The sequence below is a fragment of the Lygodium microphyllum genome, chromosome 9 (assembly GCF_053477565.2).
Source record: "Lygodium microphyllum isolate KBCC chromosome 9, Lygodium_microphyllum_v1.1.10, whole genome shotgun sequence".
NCBI classification, from domain to species: domain Eukaryota; kingdom Viridiplantae; phylum Streptophyta; class Polypodiopsida; order Schizaeales; family Lygodiaceae; genus Lygodium; species Lygodium microphyllum.
The window spans coordinates 92483391-92501088 of NC_141143.1; the positions used below are offsets into that span (position 1 = coordinate 92483391).

General features: G+C 42.1%; 1 protein-coding gene across 2 annotated transcripts in view; it reads left to right on the forward strand.

Annotated features, from left to right (window-relative positions):
• Positions 1 to 14461: 14461 nt before the first annotated feature.
• The window catches only part of LOC148031298 (RNA cytidine acetyltransferase 1-like), a 136392-nt gene continuing 133155 nt past the window's right edge, over positions 14462 to 17698 (forward strand). The window contains exons 1-2 of one of the 2 annotated variants that reach the window (XM_087684820.1): positions 14462 to 14814; positions 14910 to 15001. In XM_087684820.1, coding sequence (XP_087540946.1) covers positions 14710 to 14814; positions 14910 to 15001 — 197 coding nt within the window. In that variant the 5' untranslated portion in view covers positions 14462 to 14709. The remainder of the gene's footprint in view (positions 14815 to 14909; positions 15002 to 17698) is intronic. The other variant, XM_087684819.1, reaches the window with a different exon arrangement.

The window sequence follows — 17698 nt, forward strand, 5'->3', positions numbered from 1 at the left end:
TACGCAGCAATCCATCTTGCCCCAGCCTATAAAGTTGGCCTGCAATCAACTAATAGGGCTGGATCTTAAGGATTAATCGCCTAAGTTGGGCTTTTTCTATCGGTTGGTCAGGCAGTCCATGCTCAAGCACTTGGACTATGTCATCTGCCCAATATGGCGTTAGATCAGCCTTAAATAGATCTCTCTCGCTGGAAAGGTTAAACAGATGGACGTCGGGTAATTCATCAACAATACCTTGTCCAACAACTTCTCCGGTGGGAATGTGTGACATGTGATCAACCATGTAATGATGTTTTCCCTTCCGTACCACCACGAAGAAGTCAAACTCTAAAAGCAGAAGGAGCCATCGAGCTATGCGTCCTGTAGCGCAAGGTTTGTTTACTAGATAGAGCATGGCTTGATGGTCCACGAAGAAGGTAAAGGGCGTGGCCAAAAGATAATGCCAGAATTTATTCACAGTGAATACCATGGCTAATCCCTCTCTTTCCGTCGTCGAGTAGTTCATTTCCGTCTCAGTGAGAGCTTGTACAAGGGTTTGGCAATCAACGCATAATTCAGTACAAACCGCTGATAGTATCCAATATGGCCTAGGAAGCATTGGACTCCCTTATAGTTGTTTGGGGGTGGAAGGTCAATAATAACCCTGACCTTCGAGAAGTCAGTGGTAATGCCGTTCTTCGACACCACATGCCCTAGGATGCCTCCATGCTTCACCCAAAACTGGCACTTTAAGGGGTTCAAGGAGAGACGATATAAGCGATACCGCTCGAAGACTGCTCGGAGTTTGTCTAAGTGTTCGATCCAAGTCGAGTGGACACAAAGGTTGTCGACAAAGACTTCTAACTCCTTGCGAAGCATGTCCTTAAAGATGGTGCACATGAGGCGTTGGAAAGTGGTAGGGGCATTAGTCAACCCAAAGGGCATGACTATGTAAGCAAAGACGCCCCACTCAGTGGCGAAGGCAGTCTTATACCTATCCGCAGGATGCACTTGCACCTGGTTGTACCCTGAGAAGCCGTCCAGAAAACTATAGGCTTCCTTACCTGCCACTCTCTCAAGCATGTGCTCGGTGTACGGCAACGGATAGTTATCCCTCTTAGTAGCAGCGTTCACCTTCTTGTAATTGACGCACACTCGGATTTTTCCATTCTTCTTCATCACGATGACTATGGGCGATACCCAGTCTCTGTGCTCAATTTCGTAAATAAATTCTGCTCTCATCAGCTTATCAATCTCTTCTTTGACAGCATGAGCGTGCTTTGGATTCATAGGGTACAGTCGCTGCTTGACCAGCGTTGCGTTGGCGTCATGGGTATGTTGTGACGACACTCGGATCTATCCCCTTAAGCTCTTCTAAGGACCAGGCGAACACGTCTATGTACTCTCACAAGAGAGCGACAAGACTCGTTTCTTCTTCATTAGTCAAGTCATCGGCAATGAAGATTGGTCGTGGTGTTTCCCCTTCCTGGGCTAGGTCCACCTCCTTGACCTTGGCTGGTCCCTCAATTGGTTCGCTTGTCTGCGCTTGACGTTTGGCACCTAACAGAACTACCACCCTATCCCCTTTTTTGAATTTCGTAAATCGTTTAGGGAGGTCCTGTGGTTTTCGTTGTTCTATCGTTCGTGTATCCCTAGGTTGTTTTTCCTTTTCCTGCTTTAATCGTATGCGCCTCAAGTGGACAAGTAGGTCCCCCTTGGTGCGTCTGGTTGTGGGTGGCCTAGGGATTTCTGCATCACTATCCGAACTAACTTGCGATTCCGAGTCGAACCCTCCGTCTTCGCTAGAAGAGGTGGTCTCCCCTGGTGGTGGGCGCAATTCAGATGGTGATTGAGTCCTAAATACTGATGTTGTTCCTGGCTGGGCTAGGCTTGCTTACTCAAGGTCTATGGCTCCTACGTGTTCCAACTAGGCGCGATCACATTCCACACGCATGACTCCTCGCTCCATCCTGAAGACACTCTTTTTCTGCGGCTTGGAGTCTGCTCGTATTTGCTCTGTTTCTTGTCCTTCAGTGTCGTATTCCACGGTATCTACCTCACCCTTACTTTTTTCACTAAAGGATTGGCAGTCTTCGTATTCATCGTTAGAATCCTCTTCATCAGACTGCTCGTCGTCTCCTAGGGCTTGGTATATCTCTTGCCATTGGTCAGGAACTAGGGCCCAGTTATACATGAGGTTTAAGTCATGCACTCTGGTCCATTGCCACTTGGATTCATCTAAGAGATCCTGGAGCGATTTGAAATTTGCAGCTGGATTGCCAGCTAGCTTGTCCATTAGGTATTCCAGTATCTCCTGCAGTTCCCTTTTGTTGGTTGGGACTTGGAAGTTGACGGGCTTCAGTTTTCCACAAAGACTTACTGCCATCATGCAAACTGGTACGGAGGGTGTGTCGTTAGCCTTGCCGATTGTTTTGATGGCTTGCTCATACGCCTCGTGATCAGATAATGGCAAGTCGATTGTAGCAAGGACATGCATCCAATCCCACTCGTCCTCTGGGCATGGGATATACTTGGTCAAGGGCCCATAGGACTTCTTGACCTGAGCATTACCCTTGAGCATAGAAGAGATGGCATCTAAGTTGACTGGTGAGGTCTTCTAGGTGTCCATCTCTACTCTCATAGCGTCCGTCCTATTGCCAAGGAAGATCAAGCCATTATCCCAATCTTTGATGACTCTAGCATTGCGCATCCAGGGTCGACCTAATAGGATGTCATAGTCCACTCCCTTCATGACTATAAAGTCAACGGAGAACTGGACACCTGTGATCTTCACTGGCCAATTCTTAAGCACCCCGAATGGCTTGACTCTCATATCATTTGCTAGTGTGGCATTAAACCTAGCAGTCTCAATGGGTGGGTTTCCCTAAGTCTGAAGCACTGCGTGGCTAAGCACACTAACCCCAGCCCCGTGTCCACAATTCCCTTTCTCGTTGTATCGCCTAGGGCTAAAACTGGTAAGACCACATGTATCTTGGAACCTTCCCAGAAGGCATTGACGTGCAAGGATTTAGGCTTAGAGTGCAACGTCAAACTTGGTATTTGCATCTCTACATCATGGTCATGAGGGTCTGCCGTGACCTGCTCTTATGACCCTTCAACCCACTTCTTAAGATCTTGCCATAGGGTGGGGTGCTGCCTAAGCAGATCTCCCAGGCTAAGTGTTATAGAGGTAGTCACCAACGTGGTTAGGAGATCATTAGGTGTTCATATCTCTCCTAACCTGGATCATCCTGACCAGTGGCCGTAACTGAATTGCGGCCTTGTAGCACTGAGGCTTGGCCTCAGCGGCACTACTTGTGATGTAGTTACTTCTCTCGACTTTGGTTGTGGAGGTGAGGTTGGCGTACTTATGCTGGAGAGGTCATCGATTTCGTCCTCTAGGATGGGCTCAGTGTCTTTTAGATGCTCTTGAGCCTCCTTCACCCATTCCTTCACCTTTTCTATGGCCTTTAACTGTCGCTTCGGATGCCGGTATTCCTCCACCTTAGCGCTTCCCTTTTCGGCCATCTTAGGGGTTGATGTCTCTGCCTCTGCGTCAGAGACCTTCTTTCCAGCAGGCAGAGTTGTAACACTCTCCGTTTTTAGTGCGATTTTAGCTTTCGACCTCTTCCTCCTCTATCTACGGCTCTTCTTCCCTATCGAGGCTGCATCAAGATTGCTAAGTCCTGGCAGAGAGATGCTAGCCTGCTTCGTTTGGGCACGGGTCATGACCCACAATGGGGTAGGCATGGCCTCCCCATCGAGGTTCTTGATACCAAACAGCCCCAATGGGACAGATGGCACATTGGCTGAACTCGAAGATGGCTTCCGCTTTGGGCAATCAATGAAGAGATGAGTGATTCCGCACTCTGCACATCTTTGGTCATCCTTGTCTCTATTTTGCTGCTCCCTTTCAGGGTAGTGTGATGAGACATGACTTGGGTGACCACAAGTCCAACAGGTGATTGGATCCTGCGTCTACTCTCCTAGGCCCTTACCTCGTCCTCTTCCTAACACCATCACCTGTACGGGGCGATAATCCATGAGGACAGCATTGCCCTCATCGTCATTCGAGACGTAAGGGCATATGTAAGCTTCTTTCTCGTTTGGTTCTTCCACATAGTGGACAAGAGTGTCACTTGGTGGATGGGTTATGTAAGGACCAGGTGGTCTAGGAATGCCTGTAGGATTTATTTCTAACCTAGGAACAGCCGGCTTAATGTCATTATGCGCAGGGAGGGCTAATGGGGCTCCCCTTCCGAAAAATGGCTGCGGCCTATTCGCTAGGTAAGGCTAGCCATATGGTTGTGAGTATGGAAGTCTTCTTGGCAATCTACAATGCGAAACGTCATGACCGAACCTACCACAGTTAGCGCAAGGTCTTGACCTAGGGTCTTGACACTCAGCTGGCAAGTGGTTTCTGCCACAGTACACGCATTGGACGTGTGGGCGCGTTGGTCGTCTCAACATGTCTTGCAACTTGGCTAATTCCATCTTAACGTCAACCATGTCTCGGTGGTTTTCCCCTTATCCTGGGATGATGGGGCTGATTCCTCACTCGAGGCTGATGCTCTCTCTGAATTTCGTGAGTTGGTTTGCTCAGAGTTCGAGCTCCTAGAGCTTCGTTCCTTCAGCTGATCGTCAACTCGGATGGCTTCCTCAAAGACCCTAGCTAGCACATCTCACTGCAAGCTCGAGTTGCTTGCTAAAGCCTTATATAGTTCCTTGTTCTGAATCCCGCTGATGAATACCGTTGATACCGCTCTTTCAGTCCGTCGTTCTCCAATAGGGATTCTCTTGAAGAGACTCCGCACATGGGTCACGTAATCGCGAATGTGCTCCTTCTCTTTCTACTTGACGTTCATCAAGTGTACTAGTAGATTATCGGAGTATCCGGGCTCGGCAAATCTCTTAATGAAGAGATCCTTGAGGCCATCAAAGTTGCCTCGCTCTGCGGTATCTAAGCTCGTATACCACATCCTACCCTTGTCGTCCAAGCAAAGCCCGAATGCTTGAGAGCGTTGAGTTAGGTCGTTGAGGCCATTGGCTTCGCAGACTTGCTCTAATCTTCAAGACTTTGAAGCCTAAGGTACCCAACCAATCTGTGTATGTCATCTAGTCCTAGGTATAGAATCTCTAATTTGGCTTTACTCTTGATTTTACTTGAGGCTTTAGCATACATATCAAAAACTTAGAAGACTCCATCAATGCTCTCCCTGGTCGCCTCCATTGTGCTTGAATTGTCATTGGGCAAATAGTTGAGTGCAAAGTTGTTAGCCATCTAGCAAAGGCAATCTCGTGATTAGTCCTTGCTAAATTTTATCATCCATCATCTATAGGAGGGGAGCAGTTGCTATGGGAAACAATAAAGGCATGAGACAACAACCTTGTCTCGCTAAACATTTTAGTTCATGTTGGGGGTAAAGGTGCATGTGACTATGCTACCTTGTATTTACTTCACACATTGTGAGCGCACACCTGTAAACTATAGGTGATCGATGCACATTAGTGTTACTTTATTATTTATTCTTTAAGTGACTATTGAATAAGTGAAGGTTGGTCACACCTTGTAACATTGGAGTTTATATATATGGTGTCTCTCTCACAATCTTGCTCTCTTGCTCTGTCCGCCGTAGCTTTTGCTTTGCTTTGGCTTCTGCTTGTGTACTTCCACTCAGGCTCGACCTTTCAATTAGTATCAAAGACAACCATTCAAGTAGCTTCTTCATCCTTTGCTTTAGCCCTAATTCAAAGCTTCAACTCAAGGTTTCATGGCAACCATTGTTTCTTCCTCCCAATGTATGCATAAAGTCTTCCCTTCTCCTGACTTATTCTAGCTTGCTCCCCTCCCAACTTATTGAGTAGCTTCCCATGGCTTAGCTAAGCTTTATTGAGTGCTTATTGAGTTGAGGAGCAATCATTCTATCCATTTTAAATGGATACAAAGCATGCTATAGAAGTCATGGATAGCTATGGCAACTTAACAGCACTGTCGTATTTTGGCCCATAACCTTTACATATAATATCAGATTCAAGTGTTCTATAACTAGAAATAAAGAGTGCAACAAGAGCTACAAATTTAAGCACTCATAGAGTTTATTTTCTATAGTTTTTTATTCTTTTCTTCACACAAAAAAATAGTTTGGACATCAAATAGTAAATTTCATCATGCATGTTTGATGTTTCAAGGATACTATTTTGGTACCTGGATGGTATGGTTATCCTTTTGGGATGCTACTTGGATTGTCTAGAGCTTGATTAGATCAATTTTATAGAGGTTTATTAATGTTATAACAATTAATACAACAAGCATACAATAGTTAACTTCGTGCTTTGAATGCCCATTCTGTCTACATGGTATTTTGGATATGCTACATGTCTACGATGATGTCTAGCATTGATGTCTGAACTCAAAGATGGTTATGACATGCTTTGGAACTTGGATTTGAGCTACATTTAATATAATTGGGCTTTGATTAATTGCTTTGAGCTCTTATGCTTACTCACTTACAAATATTAAAGCTTTATTTAACACATGCTCCCAAATGTATTGGTGTTGCGCTTGGGTTTTCCCATATGCTTTGATGTATATGTATTGAGCTTAGGTTTCTCACAATGCAATTTGGATTCGCTTCCAATGGGAAACGCTTGTACTTACTTCATAGAGCTTGGTTCTTTGAGACAGTGGGACTCTTGGTTCATGTATATGCTCTCTTATATGCTATTGGATGCAGTTATCTCTGCTTGTGGGCTGATTTTATTCCGTATGCTTTGGACATCAGTACTTACCTCTATTAGCAAATTTTCAATGATGTATATGATTATGGGATGTATGGCTTACTAACAATTTGAGTTTGTAACAATCTTTGGTACCATTAGTCTATGCTTAGTCCCTACTAGTTGCATTCTTTGTATTCCAGTTGCTACTTAGATATCCCTAATAGTGAGAGCTTGATTTCTTAGCTCTTTATCCATAGTTGGATTGGCATATGCTGTTATCTTTAATTTAGCATTGCTATAATTACAAATTTCAACATTGTCTTAGAGAGTAGACCTTGTACTTTGGAAATCCATTGCTTGTAGTTGGAAGACAACTCTATACTTTGGTCTTCCCTCCTATTTTGCCTTTGTTTTGGTTGAGTTTTGGAGGCTGATTTGCAATCATTTATAGCAATCCATTCTCTTGGATTGTACACTGGTATACTATCATTCTAGTCAATTCATTAAATGATAGTGTTATTTTTAATATTGAAAAACTTGATAGCACTAACTTCACCTATCGAAAGACACAGATATGGCATGTATTGGTTCAAAAGAAGCATGCTAAGCCTTTGAAAACCAAGAGTGTAAATCCCAAAGGTATTGATTAGGATGAATGAGTTGGATGAGCTTACTAAATCCACTATTATATTGTCATTGTCAAAACAAGTTTATTTCAATGTTGTGGCACCTGAGGATAATGCTTGGTAGTTATGGGAGAAGATATGTAATCTTTATGATAAGCAAAGTCCTACTACACTTCCTAAGTCATGGGACACTTTTTGTATTACCATGTGTGCTAATATGCTTGAGGATGGTTTGAAACTCTAGGATGTTGAGGGTGCCTTACTCGCAAAGGAGATAAATAGAAAGAATGTGGATGTAGCCCATACTTCTAATGCATTGACTCTTAGAGGCAAACATGATGCAAAGAGCAGTGATGACTACCATGGTAGAGAGTCACATAGGTCTTTGTCTCACATATTGTCTTGTGGTCGTAAGGCCTCTCTTACATGCCATTAATGTGGGGAGCATGGTCGTATTAGGCCATAGTGCCATAATATGTGTAATGATAAGCATAAGGAGAAAGGCAAGGGCAAAGTGCAAGATAAGTCTGATGATAGCAGTATTATCCCTATTAAGTCCAATGTAAAGATTGAAGAGATAAATATAATGTAGCTTGAACCAGATGACGATCACATCTTGGCAACTTCTTCTCTTAATGCTAGTCAGTCAACTAATGCCTTGTCCACTTTTTCTCAATATTGAATGCTTGATTTGGGGGCTTCTTTCCACGTTACCTTACATAGGGATTGGTTTTATTCCATTGTAGCATGGCAGATTCTATGAGACTAGGAAATGACTTGGCATTAGATATTATTGGCATTGGTAATGTTAGTAGACTACAATTTGCTTCAAGCAACATTTTTATTTTGCATGATGTACGCCATGTTTTGGCTTTGACCAAAAGTCTACTCTCTGTTGGATAGCTGGATGATGCAAGATATCACGTATCTTTTGATGATTTTGAGTGGAAGATTACCCGTGGGAATCTTATATTTGCTCAAGGTGCCAAGTCTCACAGCTTGTATTCCTTGCTTATATTTGGGTCTATTGACCATGTTTTGGGTATGGCTTACATACCACATATATGTTTCTGGCATCCTCGCCTTGGGCACATGTCCTTAAAAGGAATGAAAATGCTTTTTCATTTGCAACATCTTCTGCTCCTTGACTACAAATGTTTGGATTCGTGTGATCATTATCTTCATGGCAGGTGAACACACAGTCCTCATAAGAAGTCTAGCATAACTACATACATGGGTGAGTCTTTGGCTCTTGTTCATTCTAATGTATGTGGCCTATGCCTTGTTAATCACTAGGTGGCAGGAAGTACTTTGTGACTTTCATTGATGATTACTCACATAAGGTATTGACATATCCCATAAAGCAAAAATCGGATGTACTATCTTTTAACATTGACTTACTCTTGTTGAGAATTAGTCTGGGTAGAGGTTGAAATACATAAGGTTAGATCATTGGGGTGAATATGTCTCTCTGAGGCTTTTTGCCATGTTCCCAAGGATAAATGCAATAAACTAGATCCTAAATCGAGGAAATTCAATTTTCTTGGTTATCTAGATGCAAGTGAGGTGGGCTATCACCTATGGGATCTACATGCTAGGAAGGCCATCCATAGTAGCCATGGTGTTGTTTTCCATGAGGAGAAGTTGCATAAGCAGCATGAGTAGGTAGTTAAAGTACACAAAGTGATATTTTAAGGGGAGTCTTCTATTAATATACAACCAACTAAATAGCATACAACTAATGTTCTAGTGGCCCATGATTATGATGTTGGACAGGATGTATAGGCTCCATAGCCTGCCTACTAGAGATAAGCGTTAGCCTATTTGGTTTGCATCCTCCATGGACTTTGTTATGGTGATAGACGGTGGCAAGTCTCTTACTTATGATGAGACCATGCACAAAGGTGATAGTCACTCTTGGGAGAGGTCCATGTAATCAAAGTATGACTCGTTCTAGAAAAATCATATATGGGATCTGGTTCCTTTGCCTAGTGGAAATCATACTTTGCCATGCAAGTGGATGTACAAGTTGAAGAGTACTCTTGGACACCCCAAGCCAACATATAAGGCCATATTGATTGCAATGGGTTTTAAGTAGGAGCATGGTGTTGACTATGATGAAGTTTTTTCTCTTGTGGTCCAAATGACTACCCTATGCTTAGTACTAGCTTTGGTTGCATAATTAGATTTGGACCTTTCGACGGCTTTCTTACATGGGGACCTATATGATGAGATTTATATGCAACAACAGCCTTAGGGCTTTGAGGAAAAAGGTAGGCAAGTTGAGAAAGAGCCTTTACAGCTTTAAGCAAGCACCTAGGAAATGATACCACAAGTTTGATAGTTTCATACATTTGCAAGGATATACACGTAGTAATATGGATTTGTATCTCTACATGAAGAAGGCTCGTGATGGTGTCCTAATTATCTTAGTACTTTATATGGATGATATGTTGATTACTAGGAGAGCTCATGATGAGTTGGATGCCTTGAAAAGTTAGCTCAAGAAGAGCTCTGAGATGAAGGACATGGGACACGCCTCTATTATTGGCATGTGCATCATGTGTGATTGCTTTAAGGGGCTTCTTAACTTGTCACAAAAGGACTACATACAGAAGGTCCTTTAGTACTTCCACATGTAGGATGTTACGCCAATTGGCTGTCCCTTACCATCCCATGTGAAGGTTAGTCAGGTAGATTTTCCTCGGTCATATGAGTAGAAGGTTGAACATCCATTATGCATTTGTAGTAGGCAGTTTGATGTATGCCATGATAGCCACTCATCTAGACTTAGCATTTGCACTAGGAGTTGTGGCACATTATATGGCTACACCTGGCCAACAAGATTGGGTTGCCGTAAAGGGTATCATGAGGTACTTGAAAGACACTACAAATATGAGCATTTTCTATGGTGGTCTGGATACTAAAATCATGGATTACACTAATTCAGATCATGCATGACGTGTAGATAGTAGAAGTTTACCTGTGGACATATCTTCACCTTTGTTTGAGGTGCTATTTATTAGATGTCCAGGGTGCAAAAATGCACAGCCTTATCTACCACTGAGGCAATGTATGTTGCAGTCAACTAAGGCTTATAAGGAGGCCCTATGGTTAAATAGACCTTGATATTATGGTTACTCCTACATTGCATTCGGATTCTATGAGTGCTATTTAGTTGGCCAAGAACCCGATCTTCCATGTGAAGACAAAGCACATTGAGATGCGGTAACACTTCATCAAATAGGTGCTATAGGACAACTATTGAGTTTGTTAAGATCTCAATTGACGAGAATCCTACAGGACAAGTCTGCTGCGTTTGTCAAGATCTTGATTGACGAGAATCCTACAGATTTGCTCACTAAAAGTCTCTCAATGAAATGTTTTGCCTTTCTTAGGAAGATGATGGATGTAGGATGAGATGGAATCTATTTCTCATCATGTTGTAATTGATTTATATTTGTACTCTGTCACTTTTTCTTATCCTTTCCTCACTAGAGGCACGTTCACCTTTAAGTGGGAGATTGTTGGGGGTAAAAGTGCTTGTGTCTATGTTGCCTTGTATTTACTTCGCACATCGTGACCGCACACCTATATATTACAGGTCATAGGTGCTCGTGACTGTCACTTTATTCTTTATTTTTTCAATGACTATTGAATAAGAAAAGGCCAGTCAGACATTTGTGAATGTTGGAGTTCCCATATGCTATGTCTCTCTCTCTTGCTCTCTTGCTCCATCCGTCGTACGTCTTGCTTTGCTCTTGCTTCCACTTATGTGCTTCCACTCAGGCTCTACCTTTTAGTTCAAAGGGATGAGACATGCATCCCCATTAACTCCCATCCTAGCAACCGCATTTGAAAACCTCATTTCTATTATTTGACAAAAACCTTGATTGAATCCCAACTTGGCCAGAATGGCTAGAAGAAAATCCCAAGCTAAACCTATCACATGCCTTATCAAGATCCATGTTTAGTAGGACAAAGTGCTTGCCAATCACTATTGTATGCTCCATTCCTACTATTATATTGAGTATGGCATCAATGATCCTTCTCTCGTGTATAAAGTCATATTGGGCTTTATGGAGGATTCCCCCAACATAAAATTTATGTGTTGAGCTATTACTTTGGAGATTACCTTGTAAGTGACATTCAACATAGTTTGAGGGGCACCATTGACCTTTTTAGTAGAAGCTTGATCCTTCCTTAATTCATGTATCTAGCTCGCTTTCCCATAAGCATTGGCAAATGCACATGTGTCTCTCCAACATGCTTCCCAAGTAGCTTCATAGACCTCAATCAGTATCCCATTAGATTTAGGGGATTTTCCTTTTTCATTTTTTAAATGATAAATTGCAACTCATCGATTGAAAAAGTTAGGCCAATAGTATTGTTTACTCATTACCAATGACAATTTGGAGAGGCTCTAGCAATCTTTGGACATTCTCTTGATAGCCAGCTCCCATGCTATGCTTAACTCCCTCTCCCTCCATTATTTGCATACATCCTATCCAAATATGTGGCCACCAAAAGTCATATTTGTGCTTATTATGCCAAGTATAAGCCTTAGCATTGTCATTTGTGGACATAGAAGCAAAATCAACTAAGTCATGGCTTGCATAAATGTCCCTCCAGTTTTCTATTTCTGCCACAATCATGGTACAACTTGTGTGCCAACTATCAATATCATTAACCAGAATGTTTCGATCACCTATTGACATGGTACAATCTTACTACGATAGATGAGAAACAAGGGATTAGAGGAGCTCATTACACACTTACTTGAGATGAACGAAGAAGTCTTTTTAGTGCTGGTGCTTATGATGATCCATAACCATCCGTATAGCCCAAGGCAAGAGGATTTTGTACCCTCACTAACAAGATAGAGCTCCAAAAGATACTCACACAATAATGGTGGTGCTTTAGGGAGAACCTTGAAGCCAACCTATTACAATTCAGAAGATCATTAGAAAACCCTAACTAGAAATGGAATACACTCCATTAAGCACCATTTGACTATCGTAATAACATCGTAGCTAGCCTTTTTAGAAAACACGACTCTAATGAGGTTAGCATAATGATGAATTAGAGGAAGAAGAGTTAGAACATGAGAATGTGGTAGACTCAATGCATTCCTTTATGATGAAAAGAAATGAGCTACTACATATGCTTTTGAATTTGCCCCCGATGCTATACTCTTCTCATTGAAACTAATGGGCCATATAGAGTCTAGACTTTTAGTCGTACACCACCAACGTGTACTTCTGTTGTTTACTGCCACATATGTCCTTCCTCCTCTGTCTAGATTACTAATGGCCCAAGATCACTCCTAATTATTGATAGCACACTACTCTTTCCCCTATATGTAGAGGCTAAGAACATAGTGTAGTTAGGTATTTCAAAGTGGGCAAGTTCTTGGTCATAAATCTCCTTGCCTTTCTCTAATGGAATAGGCACTTGCATATGCTTAGATTCCACTTTTGGTTCTTTACTAGAGGTTTTTGCCTACTTTCATTTGCTAAAGCCTTTTGCAAGACTTCTTTGCCCTTCTCTAATTGTCCGCTTGTATTTTGTTCCTCCACTTGTTGCTCCGTTTTGGCTTTGCAATCTCTTGCATAGTGATCTATCTAATGGCATAAGTAACACGAGTTAGGGAAGGGGCTAAACTTGACCTCAATACACATCTCCAATCCATTTGAATCAAACACTTCAAGGAAATCTAGGAGCTCCTTCCTATGGTCCTAGAGGATGCAAGGGCACCCTAATCTCACCATCAAGCTAGTTTGAGAGTGTCAAGTAGGTAATCCAAAAGGAATAATCATGTTGTAATGTATCATTAGGGATAAAATGAGGAAACCATGGCAATATAAATAAAAATGATGTTATACCCAATTGTAGATACTACTATGTAGTCCCCTTATTGCAAGAGTTAACAAAGTGAAGTAAAAACCTTTTGCCTATGAATTTGTGTAGATTGAGTATTGCTTGGCCATGGTAAGTTTGCATAAACCATTTGACAAACTCGTCATTACCATGAATATGACCCATAAAATAAAGGAAAAGGCCACATGTGGAAAACTCTACAGATCTCTATTTGATGTGCTTAAGGGAGAAAGCCACCGGGGTTCTGAACACTTTGACATTAACCTTGATTGCTTCTTCCTTTTTAATGTATTCTATCTAAGTTGCTTTTCCATCTACCCTGTATCATTGTTGCAAGGAAATCCATCTCCATGGACTCCCCATCCCTTACTTGGCTCTTCTCAAGCATGTTCACCATTATTAGTTGGTGTCCCCCCCCCCCCCCCCCCCCCCCCCCCCCCCGCGAAAACCCAAGGTTGTGGCATTGGGAGTTGCCACTTGTCAAGTTTCCTTCAATGTATTTTAATGCCTATTTGAGGCACTAAATGTACCATTAAGTGTGTTTAACAGAAACCTTCCACCTACCATGGATAAAAAACAAAAACATTTTAGCATGCACATTCATAACAACCCAACTACACACCAATTTTATCTATCCAATCAAATTCTCTAGCTAGCATCAAATTTCTCAAAATCTTGCAAGGTTAATACTACATAGTAACTCTACCTACTATCGCTAAATTAAATGCCTTAAGAATTTCCATGTTGATTTCTCCATTGTAGGAGGGTTAAGTGCCTTAAGAAATTTCACATTAACTTCTCCACTACAAAAGGCCTTTAAAATTACACATTCTTCTCCGTCATTCATAGCTATATCATTAATAATCGCCCCAAACATGAAACTATTTATAGATTGAATAACAATATGGTTTGATTTTTTGTTGTTCGTATGTTTGAATCATTTAATGTTGTATTTCATTGTTTCATTCATGCTATCTCCTTCACAAATACTCCTACATATACATATATTTTATTACGAAGCAAATTGAAATATCACTATTTTTTAGACAGTGGTGAGTACATGGGCTATCTATGACTGTATTGTGACTGTTTGAGATGCATCATGTTGTTGTGAGAAAATAATAAGAGAGGGTGGTGTGTTGTGTACACATTGCAAAAAGTAAGTTTAGGGTATAATTAACGCGAAAGAAGTTTAGAGGGAGGGAGGGAGAAGGGTAAGCCCCGTTGCTTTAAAGATGCCCTGGCTACCTGCATTAATGCAAGTCTTGCAAGTCTTGGCGCGCGGAGGACGAATTGCGCTTTTAAAAAATTGAGGAAATCCCAAAAACTAAGTGGCATAAATTGCAATTCGCTTCGCACTCGTCATTGGAGGCGCAATACAAACCTCGGGAGGTTTTAGGGAGGGGACTCCTGCACAATACGAACCTTGCGAGGTTTTCGGGGAGACGCGCGCATACACACACGCTCTCTCTCTCTCCCTCCCTGGCCACAGACAGTGTCCGCAATGAAGAAGAAGGTAGACGAGCGAGTTCGCACGCTTATCGAGAATGGGGTGAAAGCCAAGCATCGCTCCATGTTCGTGATAGTAGGTGACAAGGGAAGGAACCTGGTAAGGCGGAACTGCATTCTGGTGTTGCCTGCTCTTTGCAGCCGGTCTTTGCTCAGTAGTTTCATCACACAGACTGTCTTCTTGGATGCACGCAGGTGGTTTTCTTGCACCAGATGCTTTCCAGGGCCGTTGTCAAAGCAAATCCTTCGGTTCTGTGGTGCTACAAGAAGGAGCTTTTTTTGAGCAGGTTAGCAAAATTTTCGTTCTTGCACTAGCATCTTCGGTTGATGCCCAGGACAATTAATTAGCTTCGCCTGCAGACATGAGTTAATAAATCAGTATTTAGTGTTTTCATATCGCATAGAGTGTGGAATTGGAGCAATTTTGCAGAAAGTGTAGGTCCTAGACATTCATGCACAAATGCAAATGTTTTTGCTCCACAAGCACAATACCGTGATAAACTCAGCAATATATTGGCGATTCAAGAGCGGGAGTCCTATGATATATTGGGAACATCTTTGCTTGATGCGTAAGAGATTTAGCTTCCTCTGCAGACACAACTTTAATAAATCGGTATTTAGTCCTTTCATATTGCAAAGAGTGTGGGATTTGAGCAATTCTGCAGAGAGCATAGGTTGAATCATGGTCCCAGGCAGCAGTACTTTCATTTATGCCACATAGTTGATGAATATAAGCGAGCGTGGTCTTCTTCTCCATTCAATGTAACCTATTGATTGTCAAGTAAAGTACGAGTGCACAATGTAGTTATCGTTGGCCAATTGTGCAACATAGCAGGAGAAATACTCATTGAACTGTTCAAGTTAGAATCTCCTATCTCCTAGCTCTCACAACAATGTCATAGCAGTTTAAGATACCTCTTTAAGAATTTAGACTTCAGAGTCTCAGACCTTTGAAGTTATGGTTGAGAGTTTGGAGATTCGGACCCACTTGTAGCAATCTTGAGCACAATAGTTTCTAGAATCAGATAGATAGGAGATGGATCATTTAGCACTAAATGCTTTCAAGAAATTTCAAATACATTTGATAGGAGATGGATTATTTATACGAATGCTTCCTCAAAATGTCAAATACAAATGGATGTGAGAGTGCGCAATGGAAGAGGAAGTACGAACATGAAGAGAGAAGGGAAGAGAAAGGTTGCAATGAAAGAAGAGAACGGAAGAAGAAAATCTGCACTGAACTTCAAAAGAATATGAAGAGGACTGATCAGTCCTTGCACGTAGGCGAAGGCATCAGTGAGGGCACCCGATCAAGTTGATGATGGAAGGAAGCATTGGAAGACAAAGGAAAATTCTTGAATGTTGGAGTGCGTTGAAACCCGTAGAAGATAATCTTTGAATGATTGCTACCATCAATTCGACTTGCTATAAATAGTAGAGGGGTAGCAAACTGGCCGACTTGATAAGTTAAGTAGCACAAAAATTGGCCAACTTGAATAACATAATGAGAAAATGTTGCTGCCTATTGGATCAACTGGTCACCTCATCTTGGCCAGTGCGAACACTATCCAAATCCATTGAAAAAGAAATATAGAAGCTGAAATTAATTGGCAAGTGCAAGCATACCCTCCTCCATCAAAACACACGATAGATTGAGTGTTGGGGGTCTTAATATCCTTGTTTGTCTCATACTGAGGTGTAGAGGTAGGAGATGACTGTGCAAGACGCATATGATTGCTAACACCCCCTCTCAGATCTTGGATGTGGTTGAAGGCCAAAGAATGTGAAATGGATCCAAGGGTGGGAGAAGCATTGCCATTGTTGAAGAAGTTTGCTAAAGAAGTCCATCAATGAAGAAGCCCCCCACGATAGCCACACTGTTGATATTGCCCCCCTTTGAAAGGAATGGAAGGTATGAGGGAACCACTAGAGGATATGTTGGGGGATGGTATGAAACCTATGGGATAGGTGGTGCACAATTGGAAACAAGTATGACAAGAGACAACTGCCTTAGAGACCTTGCACAATAGAAGGGGAATAGAGGTTGTATAGCCCCCTCTCTTACCAACTTGTTGTTGAAATGGCTCTTGAAGAAGAATACGACGAGCTCGGTGAAGACAACTTGGATATTGAGTCTAGTATGATCCATGAATTCAGAGAAGTGGGAAGTCCAAGTTCAGAACATGTAGAACTTCTGAAACAGAGGTCAATGGATGGCCAAGCCATAGTAATATGGGGTGTCTATTTTCTAGCTTCCCATCCCTACCCCATCCTGTTGCCATCCCGTTCCCCTCCCATCCCCTTATTAAGAGTCCCCTCTTGTAGTGATTGGAGATGGCAATTATTGTCCATGTTTCCAAAACCCGTTTCTTGGTACTATGGGTTAGGCAATAACGGCAAAGTGCCAATATCACGAATAGGCACTGAACGAATGTCACCAACAATGATTATACCCTTAGATGGATGAAGATCTTGCAACAAAACCCTTGGAGGAGTCGTATGACTTGAAGCATTGCTGTCTATGAGCCAAGAGTCAAGACCTCTCTGAAGAGAAGACAATGTATGAAGAAGGCTTCTTTGTCTCATGGATATGAATGAAGATAGACTCACGTGTAGTAGTTGGTGAAGAGGTAGAGAAAGGCTTAGATGTTTTAGCTCCATTCTTTGTTCTCACACAAAGGTGAGGGTATTTCTTTCAACACTTCTCCTTGGGATGAGTGAACTTTCTAGTGTAGGCATTTAGGTATCTCTGAATTTGTGTGAGAGCTTGAGGAAGACTTTGAATGTTTAACTTGCTTCTTTTCTTACAGTTAGCCTTTTTGTCCTTCTTGTTATTCCCTTCTGAACTTACAGTAAAGCTTGAGGAAGGCTGGATTCACTATCACCAATCTCTTTGAGTTGCTCTCTATGCTCCAAAAGGAGCGGAGCTGGCTCTTCTCATAGAAGAGTCTCCTAGATCTTGGAGATAAGCTAGCTGGTGTAGA